Below are 18,720 nucleotides of genomic sequence, written 5' to 3'. Positions count from 1 at the left end.
GCTCCATCCCCAGGCCAGGTGTATGATAACCGACATTGATTCAGGACATCCTTTGTGCCGGGCACAGTGCTCAGTAAGCACTTTCTAAAACTCATCTCATTTAATCCCTAAAATAATGTGTGTTAACCTCGTGTTACCAATTTGGAAACTGAGTCTCAGAGAGGCCAAGTAACTTTCTGGTTCTAGAGAGACCACTCAGCTAGTAAGCTGCAAAAGAGGGATTCCAACCCAAGTTGTCCTGGCTGTTTGACTTCAGGCCCTACATTCATAACCCCGTACTTCTGAGGCCCCACTGCTCACTCATTCGTTCACTGATTGGGCAGATACTTATTTGATGCTACGACGCAGTTTTCACATCATTATCCAGAATACCTAAAGAACAAGGAGAACCTATGAGGGTCATATTTCCAGAAATAAGTCCTCTGAGTCATGGCCTGTCTGTGCTTCTCCGCATTCAGAAGCCTTCAGTGTTTTCCCATAGCTGCATCAAGTCCAAGCGTGCCCTGTTTTGTTAGGATTTCCAATCCTCGCTTTCAAAGCGGGTATGCGGGGGAGTGAGAATTCCATTGCCAACTCTGATTGGGCACTAGCAAGACTGCTGTCTACAGCTATGCATGTTGCACACTGCACAAGGTTAGGGGACATCAGCCATGTTATTGTCTTGTTCATACCAAGGCAGCGAGCGAATCAGGCCTTTCCGACAGAGAAGCCCCATGGTGTATGTACCTTTACCTCCCCTTTCACTCTGGGAAACACACGAGGCCTTGGCCGGCAGATAGCAGAGGCAGCTATCCCAGCTCCTCCGAGTCCCTTTTACCCCATTTTCCTCAGAAGGAGTGCTGACGATGCTGTGGGGGCTCTCGAAGCCATGTGGCTGGCTGCAAGACCATCTGGGGGGCTTAAACCTGCAGGAAATTAGCCTCCTCGCACTAGGCTCTCCATCCACCTCACCCATCCGTTGGCGAGGTCTGGTGTCTTGTGCTTTGGGCCTGGTTAGGTGAAGATAGAGAAGTGGAAGTGGGAAACCAGGTGGAAGATATCCTGTGAGCAAAAGCTTGGAGGTTGGAATGACATAGGCAGCTTGTGAGGAAAGAGAGAGTATGTTCTGACTCCCTGCCTCAGTTGCCTCAACAGCCCCAAACCAAACACATATTGGAGGAGATGGTGCAGGAGCACCTAGGCCTGTTATCCAGTTGGAAAGACAAAATATTGGAAACAGAAGAACACAGGGGGCAACTGTGCTCAGAAAGGGACAGCCCAAGTTTAAGTTCGAGGTTCAGGGAATCTGGGTACCTTCTTTGTGCCAGGTGTTGGGAGCCAGGAATGGCAAAAGCTCTGTCCCTGAACCCAGGGAGCTCTCTGCCTAGTTCAAGAGAATGTTGCCAGGCGCGGTGGCTCAAGCCTGTAATCCCAGCACTTTGGGAGGCCGAGGCGGGTGGATCATGAGGTCAAGAGATCGAGACCATCCTGGTCAACATGGTGAAACCCCGTCTCTACTAAAAATACAAAAAATGAGCTGGGCATGGTGGCACGTGCCTGTAATCCCAGCTACTCAGGAGGCTGAGGCAGGAAAATTGCCTGAACCCAGGAGGCGGAGGTTGCGGTGAGCCGAGATCGCGCCATTGCACTCCAGCCTGGGTAACAAGAGCGAAACTCCGTCTCAAAAAAAAAAAAAAAAAAAAAAGAGAATGTTAATGATGCCGTTCCCAGGCCATGTGGCCGGGTGCGTAGTGTGGGGTGATGGTGAAACACCCAGAGCTCAGCTAGGCAGCTCCAGGCTAGGTTGTTGAGCAAACCAACTTGGGGGAAGCGTGGCCCTGGGGTTGAGCTTTTCAAAAAGGGATGGAGGTGTTTGCATTGTGCCCTGGAAAGTGGTGGTGCAGGGATGGGGAGTTGGTGGCGGCAGCAGATGGTGGCTCAGGCATTGGGAAAATCAAAAGTAATGATCTCTTCTCTCATCTCTGTAGGAGGGCATGTGCTGAATGCAGCCCATGACAGCCCCCATCCTCTTACTGAATCCCCACAATATCATCAGTTTCATCTTACAAGTGATAAAGCTGGGGCTCGGAAAAGTTAAGTCACGTGCCCAGTGCCACACAGCATCAGAACGGGGGCTGAAGCCCAGGTCAGCCTAATCCTGTACTCAGTGGCCTTCCTGCTGTACCAGGCAGCTCAGTGGACCCTGCACATCCTCTTGCTGGACTGAATTCATCATACATGCCAGCACTGGGTTCGGTGGTGAAGTGAGAGCCGTAAACAAGATGAGCACAGTGCCAGCCTCCCCAGACCTCAGCATCTGCTGAGGTTAAACAGGGCAGAGACACAGGCAGAGCAATGCATGTAGGAGCCCAGCAGCTGAGCCTTGTCCTGGCACTGCCCCTTTACCAGCTATGCAGCTTTGCACATCTCTGGATCTTTTCCACTCTTGCTTGCTTCATCTTTAAAACTGGAATAACGCTTATCTCAGAGGATTTTGGAGTTGATGAGGTATATGTGTATACATGATATGTAGCCCACTGCAGGGACCTCATAAAAGTAAGTTGCCCAGCCCCACTTGGGCTGTGCATATTTATCCTAAGTCCACCTTGCTCCATAAAGAACTGACAATAGGTCATGCACAGTGGCTCGTGCCTATAATCCCAGCACTGTGGGAAGCCACAGCCGGAGTTGCTTGGGTCCAGGAGGAGTTCAAGATCAGCCAGGGCAACACAGTAGGGTTCCATCTCTACAAAATATTTAAAAATTAGTTGGTCCTGGTGGTACATGCCTATCTGGGAGGCTGAGGCAGGAGGATGGCTTCAGCCAGAGAGTTGAGGCTGCCGTGAGCCATGATGGTGCCACTGCACTCCAGCCTGGGCGACAGTAAGACCCTTTATCAAAAATTTAAAAAAGAAAATTAAAAAATAAAACCAACTGAAGGCAGCCTCTGTCTTGCCTTTGCAGCTGCCCAACTTTATCAACACTACCCTCCCGCCACACGAGCAGGTGACGGCCCAGGAGATTGACAGCTACTTCCGCCAGGAGCTCATCTACAAGAGGAATGAGCGCATGGGGAAGAGGGTCATGGCGCTTCTGCAGGAGAACGAGGACAAGATCTGCTTCTTTGCCTTCGGAGCAGGTTTGGGCTAGTGCGGGGAAGGGATTGTTTGCAGGATCCTAGCTTTCCTCTAACATCTCCTTCACTGAGGGGGAAGTTGAGACCCAGGATGGGGCAGGAAAACCGCATGGTGCTTAGCGGCAACACCCAGGCAGTTCTGCTTCGGGTCAAGGGTTCTTCCATAACGATCCCCATGGGAAAGAGGAGTGATGACCCCTGCCATGGCCGGGATAGTTTCTGTGGCCCCTTCTTGCCCCAGGCAGCCATGTGAGGGCCCAGAACTAAAGCCAGCTCCCACTGCCCAGCCCAGCCTCAGGCCCACCCGCAGAGCCAGGGGCAAGGCTGTGACGCTCCCCCAGAGGGAGAGGCTGGCTCTGGCATCCCACAGTCCTGGCTCTAGATCCCAGCCCAGCCACATCACCTTGGCTGGTACCTTCTCAAAGACTCAGTTCTTTCTTATATAAATGGGCAGCGATAGTAATAACTATTTGATGAACTGAAAATATCTACTTTGTAGAATAGTTGTAAACATAAGTAATAATATTTGAAAAAACAACCTGCCACATAGTCAGAACTCAAAAAGGCAGCTGCAGTGATGATCATCACCATCATGATAGTAGGTAGAAGTGTGATCATCACAGGTGAACCGTGAACTTGATGTGTTCTCCTGGGGGACCTGGCCTCTTCCTGCAAAGGGAAGTCCAGACGTTCAGGTGCAGGGCTCACGTAGCATCTCTCTCCCTGTTCCTCTTCCTCTCATTTTTCCTCTTCCCCCTCACTCTTTGTTTCCGTCTGTATGTCTGTTCCTCCCGGTAACGCTATGTTTACATGGGGACCAGCATATTGTGTTTGCCTCCTACTACTAACCAGCTTCTGCTCAGTAGCTTACAGCAACAGATGTTTATTTCTTGCTCATGTTACCTGCAATTTGGGTTGACAGAACTCACCTCCTGCATTGTGAGAATTAATGAGGTGGCTCCTGGATGTGCTCACTGCACCTGGTGCCGCTGTCATAGCTGCTGCCCCTAGCTGTTCCCTTCCCCTTCTGCCACGGTCATGCCACCCTCCAGGACGAGCGGTCAGTCTAACCTACAAGGGCCCTTGTGGATGTCCTGATTTTGTAATGGGATATGTCCACTGTTTGAACATTCACCCCCAAGGGCAAGAGCCAGGGGCACATTTGCTGGGCTTCTTCCTTCCTTTGCAGCCCTCACATAGAGACACAGGAGAGGGGCTCAGACGTAGACACAGTCCTCCTGGGACAGCCTCTTTAAGGCATGGCAGCTAGGCAGAGAGTTCTGGGTTCATGTTGGATCTCTCCCACAGCCTGTTACGGCCTCTGGCAAGTCTCTTTGCTTCTTATTGCCTCAGTTTAGCCATCTGAACAGGGGAATCCAGGACTCATTTTGGCCGTCTAGGATTCCAGAGTGATTCAGCCATGAGTTTTAGAGAAGGGAGAGATCCTGTAGAGGGTCTAGAGCAGGCGTCCCCAAACTACGGCCCGTGGGCCGCATGCGGCCCCCTGAGGCCATTTATCCGGCCCCCCACCGCACTTCAGGAAGGGGCACCTCTTTCATTGGTGGTCAGTGAGAGGAGCACAGTATGTGGCAGCCCTCCAGCGGTCTGAGGGACAGTGAACTGGCCCCCTGTGTAAAAAGTCTGGGGACGCCTGGTCTGGAGGCAGGAGCAGGACCTTGACTGGCAGCGTGGAGAGGGTAAGTCACTCTCGAGTCACAAGACACCTGCTGGCAGCTTGGTGTGAGTCAGGACAGCTCTGAGGACTGTGCAGGGAAGAGTCCCCTCCCTCTCCCCACCATCCAGCTGCCTCGTCAGCCCTCCCTCCTAGAAGCATTGGGGCAGTGCTTCCTGCTCTGAACAGCTCCCAGTAGACTCCAAACAGGGAACCACTCTGAGTCATCCAGCCCTCAGGCTCCTCCCGGACCTGGGGGAGCCTCCAGAGAATGCGGTCAGTGAGGGAGCCTTCATTCCACACACCCCAACTGAGTAGTCCTACTTGCCCCAGTACCCGGGACCAGAGTCACCCAGGGCTGGGGGTAGCTGCCACTAGCTCTGTCTATGAGAAAGCAGGAGAGTCTAACATTGAAAATTACAGCAGTGAGGGCAGCTCTGGACACTGGCCTCCTTTTCCTGAAACCCTAGGCCTGTGGGGCCACAGATGTGCACTCCAGCACCAGACTAGCACAAAGGCATCATGCCCGATGCAGCTTCTCCCATCTCCAGAATGTAGTCAGTCCCCAGCCAACCCTGTTGACAGGCCACCAGAAAGACCTCAAACACATCCACTGTGTCCATGCCCACTACCACTGTCCCAGTCCCAGACTCCTCCCCTCCTCCCTGCCTCGGGACTGCTCCCCACACTGTGGTCAGTGAGTGCTGTTGGCTTTGTCTCCCACGCTCGCCTCGGAGAAGGGACACCACTTAATCATTGTTGTGTCTTTGATAGCGTGTAATAGGTTTTGAGTTTGGTGAGTGAATGAAAGAATGAACGAGTGAAAAAATGAATGTTGACCAGGGTCTCCCATCCTGGTCTCCTCTGGGCTGGTGAACTTATGAGGATAGGCCTGCAGTAAAGTCAGGGAGAGAGAGCCCCGCCTCCGCTCTCATGAATCCACCCTCCAAAAACAACAGATCTGGAGCCACGTGCAGATCCTGCTGGCAGCTGCCACTTCTCCTGGCTCAGCCATGCCTGGAACAAATGGCCCATTCTGCACAGCAAATCTCCTTTCCACTTGAGGTTTTCCAAGCTGGACAGAGCCTCTGAGCTTAAGCTGCCCACCTCATCCCAGCTGTGGGCAAACTGAAGTCCACAGAGGGCAGGGACATGAGCGAAGCCCCAGGAAGTCCAGGACAAGGCCACAACTGGACCCCAGGCCCAGAAGCTATGATCCAAGGGCTCTGTTTCTGTGTGGGGGGCACTGAGCCAGCCCAGCGGGCCTGTTACAGAGTCAGCGTGTTGACATGGAGGGCATCCACACGAAAGCTGTGGTGAAGGAAGTCCACTCTGGCCTCATTACATTCTTATGGTCATGTAATTTCTGAGCCCCACATCCAGTGACAGGCTGGCTTTTGTGCAGGGCTGGGACTAAGCACTCTCTTGGTAGAGTGTGACCTGAAGATATACCCGCTCCACTCCACCCACCCACCTGAGGGCCATTCTGTGCCAGGGTTCCAGGGCAGTAGGGACTGTGGGACTCAGCTGGGCTCTTACAGCCCGTCACCTTCCAGGTCCCCAAGAACCCATAAGACCCCCCAGGTTATGGGATGGGGGAAGGGTCTACAGTATCAGGAATGCACCTATCCATCCTCCAGGCATGCATCTGCTTATGCCAATGTCTTTCAAGCCTACAGTCCATGGGTAGCTCTAAGAAATATCTCAGGAAATAGAAACATAACTATGAGACACTCCAGCCACCCCCAGCGCAGCCTTGCCAGGTGTCCGAGCCAGGACCCTGCTGGGGTCTCTTCTGACACTTCACAACAGGCCCAGCCTCAGTGTCCAGCTGAAGTCCCTGAAAGCTCTGTGGTTCCGGAGGCTGGATGGGGCCAGGTGTGGGAAGATGAGAGATTGAGTCTCCTCCACCTGCCAGGCCCTCCCGTGCTTGTTAGGGCCCAGCTCCAGGCCAGCCCAGCTCCAGAATCCTGCCCTGAGAGCCTGCGAGGACAGACAGGGGTTTCCACTGCTGACAGCAGTCTGGCCTCTCCTCTCTTCTGCTCTGAGGTGGCTTCAGTGCAAAGGGTAAGAGCTTCGGGGTCAGGAGGCCTGGGTGTAAAGTGTGGCTCTACTGTTGTAAGCTAAGGGACACTGGGAAAGCCATTTCACCTCCAAGGGCCTCACTCCCTTATCTGTAAACCTGGGACAATACGCCTGCCTTGTGGGACTGTGCCAGATACGCTCATTTCAGAACACAGTGTTAAAACGCTCTTCATGGTGGAAGGGTTCTTATCATAAAAGCCCTTACTAGGTGCCAGCCACCGTTCCAGGCTCTCTGATTACATAACACCATGAGATGGGTTTTATGATACTCATTTTGCGGATGAAAACCAAGACTTGGGGAAGGTGAATGGCTTCCTCAAGGCCATAGGGGCGGACCTGCGACACGAACCCTGGCCTCTCACGTCCCAGGCCTGGCCATTGCCCTTGCACATGGTACTCTTGCTGTATACATTCAGAAGTGTTGAGGATTTTGTGGAAACAAGTGTCTGTTTAGCTGGCGCATCTCACAGAATACTCTTAGCCTCTGTGATGGGTCTGCAACCTGGCACTGTGTGACCTCTTCTGGAGGTGACTGCAGTTCAGGGCAGGTGGGGTGCAAACATGTGACAACCTTGAGCAAACCTGGGTGATGCTGGGGGGCTCAAATGGAGGCTCTTCCTATCCAGGAGGTGGCTGTGGCCAGTGTGCAAACCTAGATGTTCTGGAAGGAGCCAGGCTGTGGCCATGGAGGGGTGTGTCAGCCAGAGGGGAGGGAAAGCCCATGTTCTGTCTGCTGGGCTCCTGTAGCTGGACAGGCTGAGCCTAAAGGGCTCCCCGAGATTTTCTAGTCCAGTTGTTTGCAGATCCAGGTCCTTGGATTTCCTCTGGTCTACAAATAACTAAAAAATAAGTACAAGATGGTGAATTCTTTATTAGCTAAATGTATTCATTTTGCAGGTTTGTATTCTGAAATGATCTCTTTTTAACTGTGTTTGAAGTTAAAATATTCCTTACTTAGGAAAACAAAAAAGATGATAGTGGGAGGCAGATAAGAGTCTCAAAGTCCTTACTTGGCAAAATGAAAAGCTGGCAATGGCCTTGTTCTCCCCACTCACCCACCTTGTATTTTTAAGATGAGAAAGAATTGAGCATGCTTAAACATGATGAAGAGACTATTCTAGGATGGGCGAGGCTGATGATGCAGGAGAGAGGAGGAAAAACGATAAGCCCGAGGTTCCAAGAAGGTAGCCAGGTAGGGACCAGAGCTTGGGTGCAGAGCTGAGGAGAACGCCTTGGATGGAGGAAGACACCTCCTCACCTGTAAGTGAAGGGAAGGAGGGAGGGGGCCAGCAGGCAAGGAACTTGGCAACGGAAAAGGGAGCGAATTCTCAATGGATGGCTTCTAATCAGAGCACCACTGTCTGAAGTAGAAGGTGAGGTCATCTGCAGAGGAAGAGGAGAGAGAAGGGAGGATTCTTGGTTTAAAGAAGTGAGAACATGTAACATAGGAGGAATTGGACACAAGAACTGACCAGGACAAGAAGTTAAAGAAGTTTCCTCCCATGGGCCATCATGATCGATTGGTAGCAGCAGCCTGGAACATGATGGTATAAGATTTAAAAAAACTCACATCAGAGCTCCACAGAGAAGAGGCCCTGATTGATTTGTGATGTCTGCTGGGGACCAAGATTAGGGCACATGCCAGCCGCAAATCTGCTCTGTCTGTGCTAGGAACACAGAGGGTGCTGACTGGCAAGGAGGGCCCGTGAACCTGCCAAGTCAAGTGTAGGATTTTCTCCAGCAGCACCAAGCAGCTGGGATGTAAATGTGGATGCTGTCCCCCAGGCCTGTGCGCTGATCATCTCCTGGCAACCACTGCTCAGCGATCATCCCGTTCCATGTGAACTATTCCAGGACAGGGCACAGACAAGTCAGAATTGATGACACGTAGTAGATGTTCTGTGAGGACATACTGGAACAAACCACACAAAATGAAGTTCACTCCATTGAGTCACAAGGTATCCCAGGCCCAATTGCAAGGGTGGGGGTCCAGTCTTATGCACTAGAAGAAAATTACGATTTTACCCCTAGCTCCAGGGAAACAAGTTTCTCAGGATATTTACTTGTTCAGACACCCAGAAATCTCTTAGCATTATTTTTCCTGGAATAGAATGAGTAATGTAGCAATTAGAGAAGCTAGGTTGAAGACACAAGCCGGACTCAGGGGTGGACCAGGTAACCTCTAGGGCCCATTCCTGTTGAACTCTGAGAACCAGTGGTGATCACACACTCTGTCCCTAGCATGTGCTATGATCTGAATACAATTCTAACTTCTGACATTCCAAAATCTTTGACCCTAAAGCGCTATTGCTTTAAAATTGCACAGCTCTAACATTCTGGCATGCTGTAATCGGAGTCTTCTAACATGCTAGCATTAGTTGCTCCAACCACTCTTAGATTCCTTGGGAGGAGTATGGAGCTAAGAGGGTTCCGGGAATGGAAATCACTCCACACAAGACTATCACCTGCTCCACAGGGAGCAGAAGTCCTGGCAGAAGGCAGAACTTGAAGAGTTAAAAGGCAAACAGTGTGAGCACCAGAGACAGAGAGGCTGGACCCATCACCCAGGCACCTACACATTGGGCACATTCAGCCCGCAGGTTCCTGCCAGCCTGTTTCTACCCCAGCTAGAATGCTGCAAACCCGTAATCCAAAACATGCCTGCGAGACTAGGACACAGCAGCAGATCAGAGGTAAAGATGCAGGCTTGAGAGAAGAGGGAGATGTAAGGCCAACATACTGAATACCATTAACACCTTTTTAAATTCATCATGATAGAAATTCCTCCCTAGGGAGTAGACACCATCCTGCTTGAAAAACTACCGTATCCATCAACTTATATGGCCCTTCCACATCCCAATTCCTCTTGGAGTGAGACAAGATGGTATTTATTATTCCACTTGACTGATCAGTAAATCAGAGTACAGACGGGAAGTCAGAGAGTCTTAGAACTGGAGTGAAATGGTGGTCGCATTATCTAGGTCATTCTTCCTGATGACCAGGAAGTCATCCTGGTCCCTAAACAGTCCATCCGGCTGCTGCTTGGGCCCTCTCTGTTCTGCCGGGAGTTCTGCTGGGCTTTCCCTGAACTCCTCTCTGGCCTCCCACAGGCCTCCAGGATTTTGCTATCACAGCCTCTCTCATGCTCCCAGTCTAGGATATCCGCTCCCTGAGCACTAAGAAAGTACATATTACCCACTTGTTGAATAAATGAATGAATGAATGCACCAACCCTGAGGCCCATGAGCAGAAATGCTGCCTGTCCCTACATTACCCCACAGCAAAACCCAGCTTAAAACCCACATCGTCTGCCCGCATGGTGGGAGACTGAGGGGTCCAGCAACATCACATCTGCCTTTGGAAGCTGAGGCTAGATTGACAAATGAGAAGACCTGAGAAAACAGAGTCTCAGGTACTGTTGAGTAAGCTATGCAGTCACAGGCTGCAGTGGGGGGAGTTCAGTGCTAAGCAGGGGCATTCATAGGGAGGGGAGGCCACATGATGATCAGGGAGGGAAAAGCTACAAAAGAACGAAATGGAGCAGGGTGAGAATTAAGTCAAAGACATGAGGGTGGAAAGGGGATTCTGAGATCTTCTACGTGGCATCCTTAGAATCTTTCCTCCGCTATCTGCACAGTGAGGGACTTTAGACGGAGCTAGGCCCAAGGTCCCTTCCAGATGAACAGCATTCAGCAATTCCACACATGCCAAACAGAAGTTTGAGTGACTGGTACAGAAAGGAGGCAGGGTAAGTTAGAGAAGGCTTCCTGGAGGAGGTGAGAACCAGTTGAAATTTCCCTGATGCAAACCCAGCTGCCTTCAGTTTACTGATCATCTCCGTAGTCCTCAGGGCAAGACCCACCCCCACACCCACCTCCTTCCTCATCTTGGCTCTTCACTTGGTGGCCTCAGAAATGGCAGCCCTTCCGAGCTCATAGCTGGGCACAGAAGAGCAGCCGTGGTCCATGTAGGGTCTTTTTCACCTTAGAAACAAGAGGCAAGCTGATCACAGTGTTTCACACTTGTAGTCCCAGCACTTTGGGAGGCTGAGGCAGGAGGATCGCTTGAAGCCAGGAGTTTGAGACCAGGCTGGCAACAGAGCCAGACCCCATTTCTACAAAAATTAAAAAAAATAGCCAGTCACAGTCATGGTGATGCATGCCTATAGTCCCAGCTCCTCAAGAGGCTGAGGTGGAAGGATTACTTGAGCCCAGATGTCAACTGCAGTGAGCCAGGATTGAACCACTGCGCTCCAGCCTGGGTGACAGAGTGAGACCCCCATCGCTAAAAAGAAACAAGACAAATGAACAAACAAAAATAACAGCTGCTGTCCTCTCTCACTGACAAGCGCCCTGGTCTGCCACGCTCCCCAAGCTGGAGCTTGAGGCCATGGCATCCGAAGTGTTTCAGAATTTCCGATGGTGCTTCAAAGCGCCCTGCCGCCCTTCCACGCATGCATCTGGCAGCTGGTATGCCTGTGAAGGGCTGCAGTCCTTGGCCAGAGTCACCATTGCTGCTTCAGGCCAGAACATCCAGCCAGCAAGAGGAACATCCCCTCCTGGCTTGTCCCTAGCTGGAGCCAGCCCGCACCCTCCAGAGCAGGGGAGAGTCAAGAACAGAATGCCTACCTCCCAGGCTGGATCCCAGAGCTGCTCCATCGTCACAAGAGGATGTACGAATCTGGCAAGGGGCTCAGCACTCTTCCTGGACAGTGTGGGAAAGGCAAGAGAAGAAAGTGTTGTCGATTAAGAGCATGGGCTTGGAGCCAGACTGTATGAGTTAGAACCCCTGCGTTCTCCTGATCAGAAGTAGCCTTGGGCAGATCAGTTGCTTCACTTCTCTGCAGATGAACCTGAGATTCAGCTGTCTGGCAGTAGTACGGCCCAGGGCCTGACCTTACGCAGTCACTCCATAAATGTGAGCTCTTGTGTTGCCAACATTATTTCGGGGTTCCTGGCCTCTCAGAGCCTGAAGTCCTCTAAGAACAGGACTCCCAAACAGGAGAGAGTAGGCTGCTGGGGTCGAAAGGCAGAAGTGCTCGGTGGCCTTTGGGACACTGTGGGGAAATCCCAAGAGCCAGATTCAGCCCCAAGTAGCATTGAGACTCAGGAAGTGTGGGTCCCTGTCCCTGCCGACAGGGAGCTCCCAGGGATCCTGGGGTGTTATGATTCTAAAAAAGGAGCCTCTGGACATTGTAAAGAGTGACTGCCATGGCCTTGGGGAATCCCAGGCTGAGCACTGCCTCCTGCAGTTCACGGAACCCATCACAGGCTGTGTCCTGTGCTGACCTGAAGTCACCCAGCACTGCCATTGCCTGGGTCTGGGCCTTGACATGGACATACCCCGCGCCATGCCTGGGCTTGAGCCCAGCTCTGCCCCTTTCTGCCATTGTGACACAGGGCAAGTTCTATTAGCCTCAGCAGGATTGCTCTTCTCGGAGTTCGTATCCATCTTTGCAGTGTTGATGGCAGAGCTGAGCTGGCCGGCTGAAGCCCTGGGGCACTTTCATTTCTGACATCCTGAGTTCCAACAGCTTCCAAAGAGGTAAAGGCTGCTAAAGCGGGCAGAATCTCTGGTTCCACCCAGACACCGCCAGTTCCCTGTATGATGTCTGAGTACCGCTCGCAGGCCTGACAAGTGCTCTTCGAGCCTCGGCTTACATACCTCCAAGAGTGGAGCTCTCACTCCCTTACAGCTGGGCAGTTGCCTGGGACAGTGATTTTTGGCCCCAGCTTGAATCTGCCCCCTTCACCATGTCTTGCAGAAATGAGAATGTCATGGAGGAGGGACACCGTCCTGCTCCAACCCTCGTTATTGCCACCTCCTCTTTCACTTTATGCTGCAGCAACCCAGAACTGCTATTGGCCAGCACGTGCCACACCGGCTCTGCCCTCTGTGCGTGTGGGAACGCCCTTCCTCCTCTCTTCCTCCTCACTGATCTCCTTAGCCTGGGTCCCCCTCCTTCCACTTCAACCCCGTGGCCCCTGGCACTGCATGGCTCATGCTGTCCTGTGAGTACTTGCCTGTCCATCTTAGCCTCCATACCGTGACCCCTCAGGGGAGAGGACTGTGTGTGTCAGCTCCTGGCACAAGTTTGGGTACAGTGGAGGCATCATCTCAGGCCCCACGGAACTGAAAGGGCCCCAGCCCTTCCCTAGGCAGCCTGCAAAGCAGGAGAAGGGAAGCTCCGCTCTGCCAGTGTCCCATCAGACGCTCTTTGGGAGACCAGTTGCCCATCCTTTGCTGGCCCTCCCACCCAGCCCTCCTGCCACACTTCCTCAGGAAAACAAACACCTCCATAGCTTGACATCCGGCCGGCCTGTCCTGGCAGCTAGATTAGCATTTGAAAGTTTTCCTTGCATTAATTTCAGACGGAACATAAATAGAGGCTTGGGATGCCTCTTCGAGGAAGAGAAAACTGGAAACCCAGCATACTCACTGGAGAGAAAACATGTGTGCTGGCCGGGGGGAGCCCATGCTACTTTGGAGCCTTTGCGGGAACATCTGGTTCTCCCCTCCTCCCTCTGCCCAGCCCCTCAACACGGTCCTGAAATTGCCCTGTTAATTACGTGTTGTTCTTGCTGAGCGCTTGCACACTCTCCTGTCCAATCTGCTGAACCTTGGAAGGTACACATGTTTCTGACAATTTCCTGCCCCCAAATGTGAACTCAGGATCCCTCACAGCTGCCAATACTTCAGAGTGGGTGTAGCAGGACGTGCAGTAAACTGGGACATCTCTAGATTGAAGTCCAAGCTTTGCCTTTTACCAGGTGTGTGACCTTGGGCAAGTCCTGTCCCTTCACCAAGCCTCAGTTTCCTCACCTGGAAACTGGCAACACCTCAAAAGGCCACTGTCAGGATAAAATGAAATGACATTTCAGAAGCATCCTGGGCTTGGGAGGCCCACTAAGTATGAGTGTGTGTTCAGGTCCTCAAATGAAGGAATCATAGAGGTGGGAGGACCCATGAGAACATGAGGCCCAACACCATGTGGGGAAACTGAGGCACAAATAGAAAAAGGACACTCCCCAAGGTGACATAGTTGGTTGATGAGTGGGGTGTTCTAATAGTCCTAATCTCGGACAAGACTTGCTCTAGCCTGCCTTCCCACGTCAGAGGGTCCACAGGGGCTGTCAGGCTGTGCCAGGCTGATGGGAGGTGGGGTAGATCTGGCCCTGGCCTGTGCTCTGCTCACTGAACCCTGTGCCCTGGCACAGACTAGATTGCACATAGGAGAAAGGGAGTCTTTATTTGCACTAAAACATCACTGGGGTGCACGTGCTCCAAGCAGGGCACTCTTCCCGTTTGTATGGAAGTGTATTTTATAGTGGGACCTTGCCTTTGCTCAGTATAGACAGGGTTCCCAGCCCCACAATTTTTAAGAACCGATCTACCTTCAAGTTGCTGCTTCTTACTTTTCCTGTCTTCTCTTTCATCTCCATCTGAATCCCATCCATCCTGGGAGTCCTTGATACATGACTGGATACAGGAGCCCCTCCTCTAGGAAGCCTTCCCTGATGTCCTCCGTGAATTGGTCTCCACCACGCATTTTGTTTTCATTTCTGGATTCCCTCCCTCTTCTTTCTCCCTTTCTCTCATTCCCTCTCTGTCTCTATATCTCTTTGTCCTATCCTCGTCTCTTTCTATTTCTTTGTCCTGGTGTCTCTTCTTCCCTCTCTCCCTACTGTTGTCTCTGTGTCTCTTACTGTCTGTCTCTGGGCCCCTTTATCCTTCTTTCCACGTTGTCTGTTGGCTCCCCATCGGTCCCGAAGCTCTCTTCCTCCTCCATGTCCCTTGCCGTGAGTGTCTCTCTGCTCTTCTGCCTGCCTCGCTCTCTGTCGCCTCTCTCCCTCTCTTTGTCTCCACGGCTCTGTGTGCCCCAGCCCTCAAGGTCCTCCCTCTGTTTCCTTGTCTTCTCATCCACGAGGCCACGGCAGATGAAATGGAACGTGTCTTCCTGCAGAGAGCTGGCCAGAGAATAGCTGTCAGTGCTGGAAGGGGCTGTTGAGCCATGGCCAGGAGACCTGGGGAGCCTGGGCAAGCCTTGCAGGCTGAGCCCCAACATCGTGGGGCCCCTTTGGAGCCTTTCCATGACTTTCCCTGCAGGTTCCAGGATAGGTGTGGCAGCTAGTTCAGGATTTCTGACCTTGGAGGCAAGCATAGTCCCTGTCTACCAACCCCTGGGGACAGCATGCACTGAGCCCTGACTCAGAGGCTGGTCCGAGGGCCAGATTCCTGGGATTGGCGGAATCTGGAGGAGCACCACCAAGGGGCAGGGCTGAGTTCCAAGAAGAGGAGATCCATGAGCTCAGGTCTCCTGGGGATAGGATGAGATCATGGAAAGGATATGGAGTAACAGGTTTTTTCACTCATTCATTCAACAAACATTCACAAAGCCACTGCTACATGCCAGACCTGGGGAATTTTTTTTTAGTCTCTGGGGATAAAGATGAATCAGGCATGACCCTTGCCCTCAGAAAGCTCTTAGATCTCCCTCAGGTGGCTGGTGGGGGTCGTACTTTCTGACAAAGTCAGCTCTGGGGTGTGAACTAGAGAGAAGGAGGAGAGCAGTTTCTGCAGTGCTTCGGGCAAAAGGTGATGGTGAGCTGGGCCAGAATCGAGCACCTTTAGGAGGTCACGGCAGGGGGCCTCTGAGAACTGATTGTATGAAGACGAGGAGGGAGGAGAATCAAGACAGGACCTATTTAGGTTGGATAGCAGAGCCTGGTTAAGACACAGACAGTCTTGCAGAGAATGAGTTGGATTCCATAGGTTCTGAGGATATTTAGGTGGAAATGTCCAGTAGGCTTCTGGACAAATGCTCTGCGCAAGGTCGCAGTTCAGCATTGTGTGCGCACCACAACCATCAGGGTGGATGATGTGAGTGTGGGTGCGAAGAGGGCCGAGGGGAAGGTTCCCAGGGCTCCCACACTGACTAGACAGGAGAAAGAGGCCAGATGGGGCACGGGGAGAAGCAGAGAGAACCGGCTTGAATGGAGTCATGAGCACTGGGGCAAGTGTTGCCAACCCAGCTGCGGGGTGCAGGAACAGCAGTGTACCGTGCTGGGGCACAGGCCACATGGAATGGCACCTCCTGGAGTTGCGCAGGGAGTAGCCACCTGAGTGGAGGTGACCACCCCTGCCCTGGCAGAGGGAAAGGAAGGTGAGTGTGGGTTAGAGAAGGAGAGAATGGGAATTGGGAGGGTTATTCCTGATTGGTTTCATTTTCTCAAAGCACCGAATGTCTTCCGTTTGGGGTCTTGCAGAGAGCAATAAAGGTCTGGAATGGTTGAGGTTGAGGGATGGATGGGAGCACCAACCAGACACGGGAACCATGGCCGCGCAGTGCTCGGGATCCAGCGGGTGTCCTGTGAGTCCCGCGCTGTCAGGCCCGCGCTGTCAGGGCCATGCTGGGGCCTTGGCCCTCTGAGCGTCTCCTCTACTCGGCCCCAGAAATGCCCCTTTTGGAGCAGCCACACAGCAGTCACTAAATATTTGCTGCTGCTCCTGTACTGCCTTCCCTGGCGGCTCTTGAAATCCTCTGGGCAGACGCAAGGACCACTGTTGGGCAGGGAGGCCTTGTCTTTGAACAGGTCTCCATGAGGGCAGAGGAGGAATTGCCTTTGCTGCCAGGAGCAGAGTCCGAGAGCTGCCGGCAAGAGAGTTCCTGCAGCCTGTGTGCTGAAGCTGCCTCTCCCGTCCCTTTGCGGCCTTTTTATGCTGTGGGGAAAAGCAAGAGGGGATGACTGTGGCCCCGCCAGGGACTGTGTCTCCAGCCAGCACTCAGTACTGCACTCTGGGATTTTCCAAGGGATACCCACTCCTTCTGCCTCATTAGGGCTTTATAGCTGCCCCACGGAGTCAGCCAAAGAACTGTAGACCCATTTGACCCACAAGAAAACTGAGGCTGGTGGCAGGGAAGCCATTTGCTTAGGATCACAGGCTGAGGCACAGACGCAGAGCCTCGGCAGGAGCCTGGATCTTTTGTCCTCAACAGCACTAGGTCAGGGCCAGAGCTCCGGAAGGGCTGCTCATGCTGTGCTGGCCATGCCTCTTCCGCAGTTAGCTTCCCGAGTGAGCCTCATTCACCTCCTAGCCTTTGCACATGCAGTTCCCCTGCGTGGAGCTACCTCCCCCACGGTGCCACCCATGCCTACCCTCACCTCCATAACTCTCATCCCACCCTGCAGCTAGCAGTGCCCCTGCAGGAAGTCTGCTTGACCCCCGGCTGGCTTAGAGGACCCCTGTGTGCCCCCACAGCCTCCTGTGAGGACAGTTCCCTCTCCATCGTACTTAGTGTGCAGATCACAGGAGTCCCATCCTCAAGTCTGTGAGTGCCTGGAAAAGGACCCTGCCTCTTCATCACTATCCAGCACAAGATATGTACCCAGGCAGTGTTCATTAAGTGAATGAAATGAATAGGTGGGGAAAGGAAATAGAGAGGGCGGTATCTCTTCATAAGGGTCCCTGGAATGAAACAAAAACCTTCCCCATAGGCTCTGAGAGCAAGAAGAGCCCATAGATATTATGTATAGCAAGAAACTGAGGGCATTAGAAGGTAATGGGCCCACCCAACGTCTCTAGGCAAGTGTGGTGGATGCTGGACTAGAGCCCTCTGACATTCTGAGCCCAGCGATCTTTCCCAGTGATTCTCAAGTGGGACTTCAGGAAGGCAGGGTCAGCCAGCCACAGGGCACGCCGTCAGGCATGGTCAGGCAGGCCCACGGCACCTCCAGATGCTCCAGCGGGGCATGGCCAGCAACAGGGAGATCACAGGGCTGGGGGAATTCCTGGGAAGTTGCGAAGCCCAGAGGTGTGCGAGGCTGGCGGGGCAAGATAGCGGCATGGCTCACCCCCTGCTCTGGCCATGGTGCAGTCCTACGCTGGCTCCCCCTGCCGGAGCATCTCTGCTCCCCAGCAGCCTGCCCACTTTCCATTCTCCTGGACCTCCCTGGGGCTGTCAGCATGCTGACCTTCCGGCCTCCACCTGTCACCACCATTCACAGGCAATTAGAGGAACAGTGCAGGGATCCCCCCTAGGGTGCAGGATGAACAGTGAGCAGGAGGGGAGAGTGCTGCCCGAATGAGTGGGGCCACAGGGCAGTCCCTCAGCAGGAGGGGCCCAGGGGCCCTGAACAAGCACCCAGTGTCCACATGGAGCAGGTTGGAGAGACTGAGGCTCCTGAGGCAGAGGGGCGTCCCAGACTGCTGACTTTCAGCAGCTCCTGTGTCCAGTCACTGGGTCTCCTGAGGATTCTTCCCAACCGGAGCCCAGGAGAGACCTCCCCTGAGTACTCAGACCTCAACCTGCATTCCAGCACAGGAAGGCAATTGCCACTCCCATCTGGGGCTTTCGACTAATTCACCTGTTTCTGTATTCCCCTTGCCTAGCACAGAGCTGGCCACAGAGCAAGGGTATCATGAATCTTTGCTGAATGAAGGAATAGTGAGTAGGGGACTGAGAAGGAGGCCAGCGTCTCTCCCCACACACACCTCTGAAGGGTTCAGTTCTGTGTTTGTGCCTCCTTGAGGCCACTGTCAGTGTCTGCCAGGCCCTGCAATCACTAGGGGTTTTCTGGTTGCCCCCGCTGGGATCTTACACCTCAGTGAGTCCCAGGACCTGGCCCACAGTATGTTCTCCACAAAGATTGGGCCGATGAATCTGTGCATCCAGCCAGCAGGTGCTGGGCCTGTGCCGGGCAGTGCAGATGTCATCTCTGCTCTCTGGGAGCTGAGTGAGGAGGCCCACATGAACATATAGAACCCCACTCCCATGCTAAGGGAGGCCTGAGTTGCTGGTAGAACTTATCAAGATGAGCCATAGACCTGCTAGGGGCTTGAGGGTTGC

General features: G+C 53.0%; 1 protein-coding gene across 1 annotated transcript in view; it reads left to right on the top strand.

Moving 5' to 3' along the window:
* Positions 1 to 18,720, top strand: part of TRABD2B (TraB domain containing 2B) — a 228,589-nt gene that overhangs the window by 192,212 nt on the left and 17,657 nt on the right. Inside the window, exon 4 of the mRNA XM_003921739.4 lies at positions 2,944 to 3,118. Coding sequence (XP_003921788.4) covers positions 2,944 to 3,118 — 175 coding nt within the window. The remainder of the gene's footprint in view (positions 1 to 2,943; positions 3,119 to 18,720) is intronic.

The sequence above is a fragment of the Saimiri boliviensis genome, chromosome 11 (assembly GCF_048565385.1).
Source record: "Saimiri boliviensis isolate mSaiBol1 chromosome 11, mSaiBol1.pri, whole genome shotgun sequence".
NCBI lineage: Eukaryota > Metazoa > Chordata > Mammalia > Primates > Cebidae > Saimiri > Saimiri boliviensis.
Note: the sequence above shows the minus strand (reverse complement) of the source record. Positions and strands in the feature narration are given on the sequence as shown.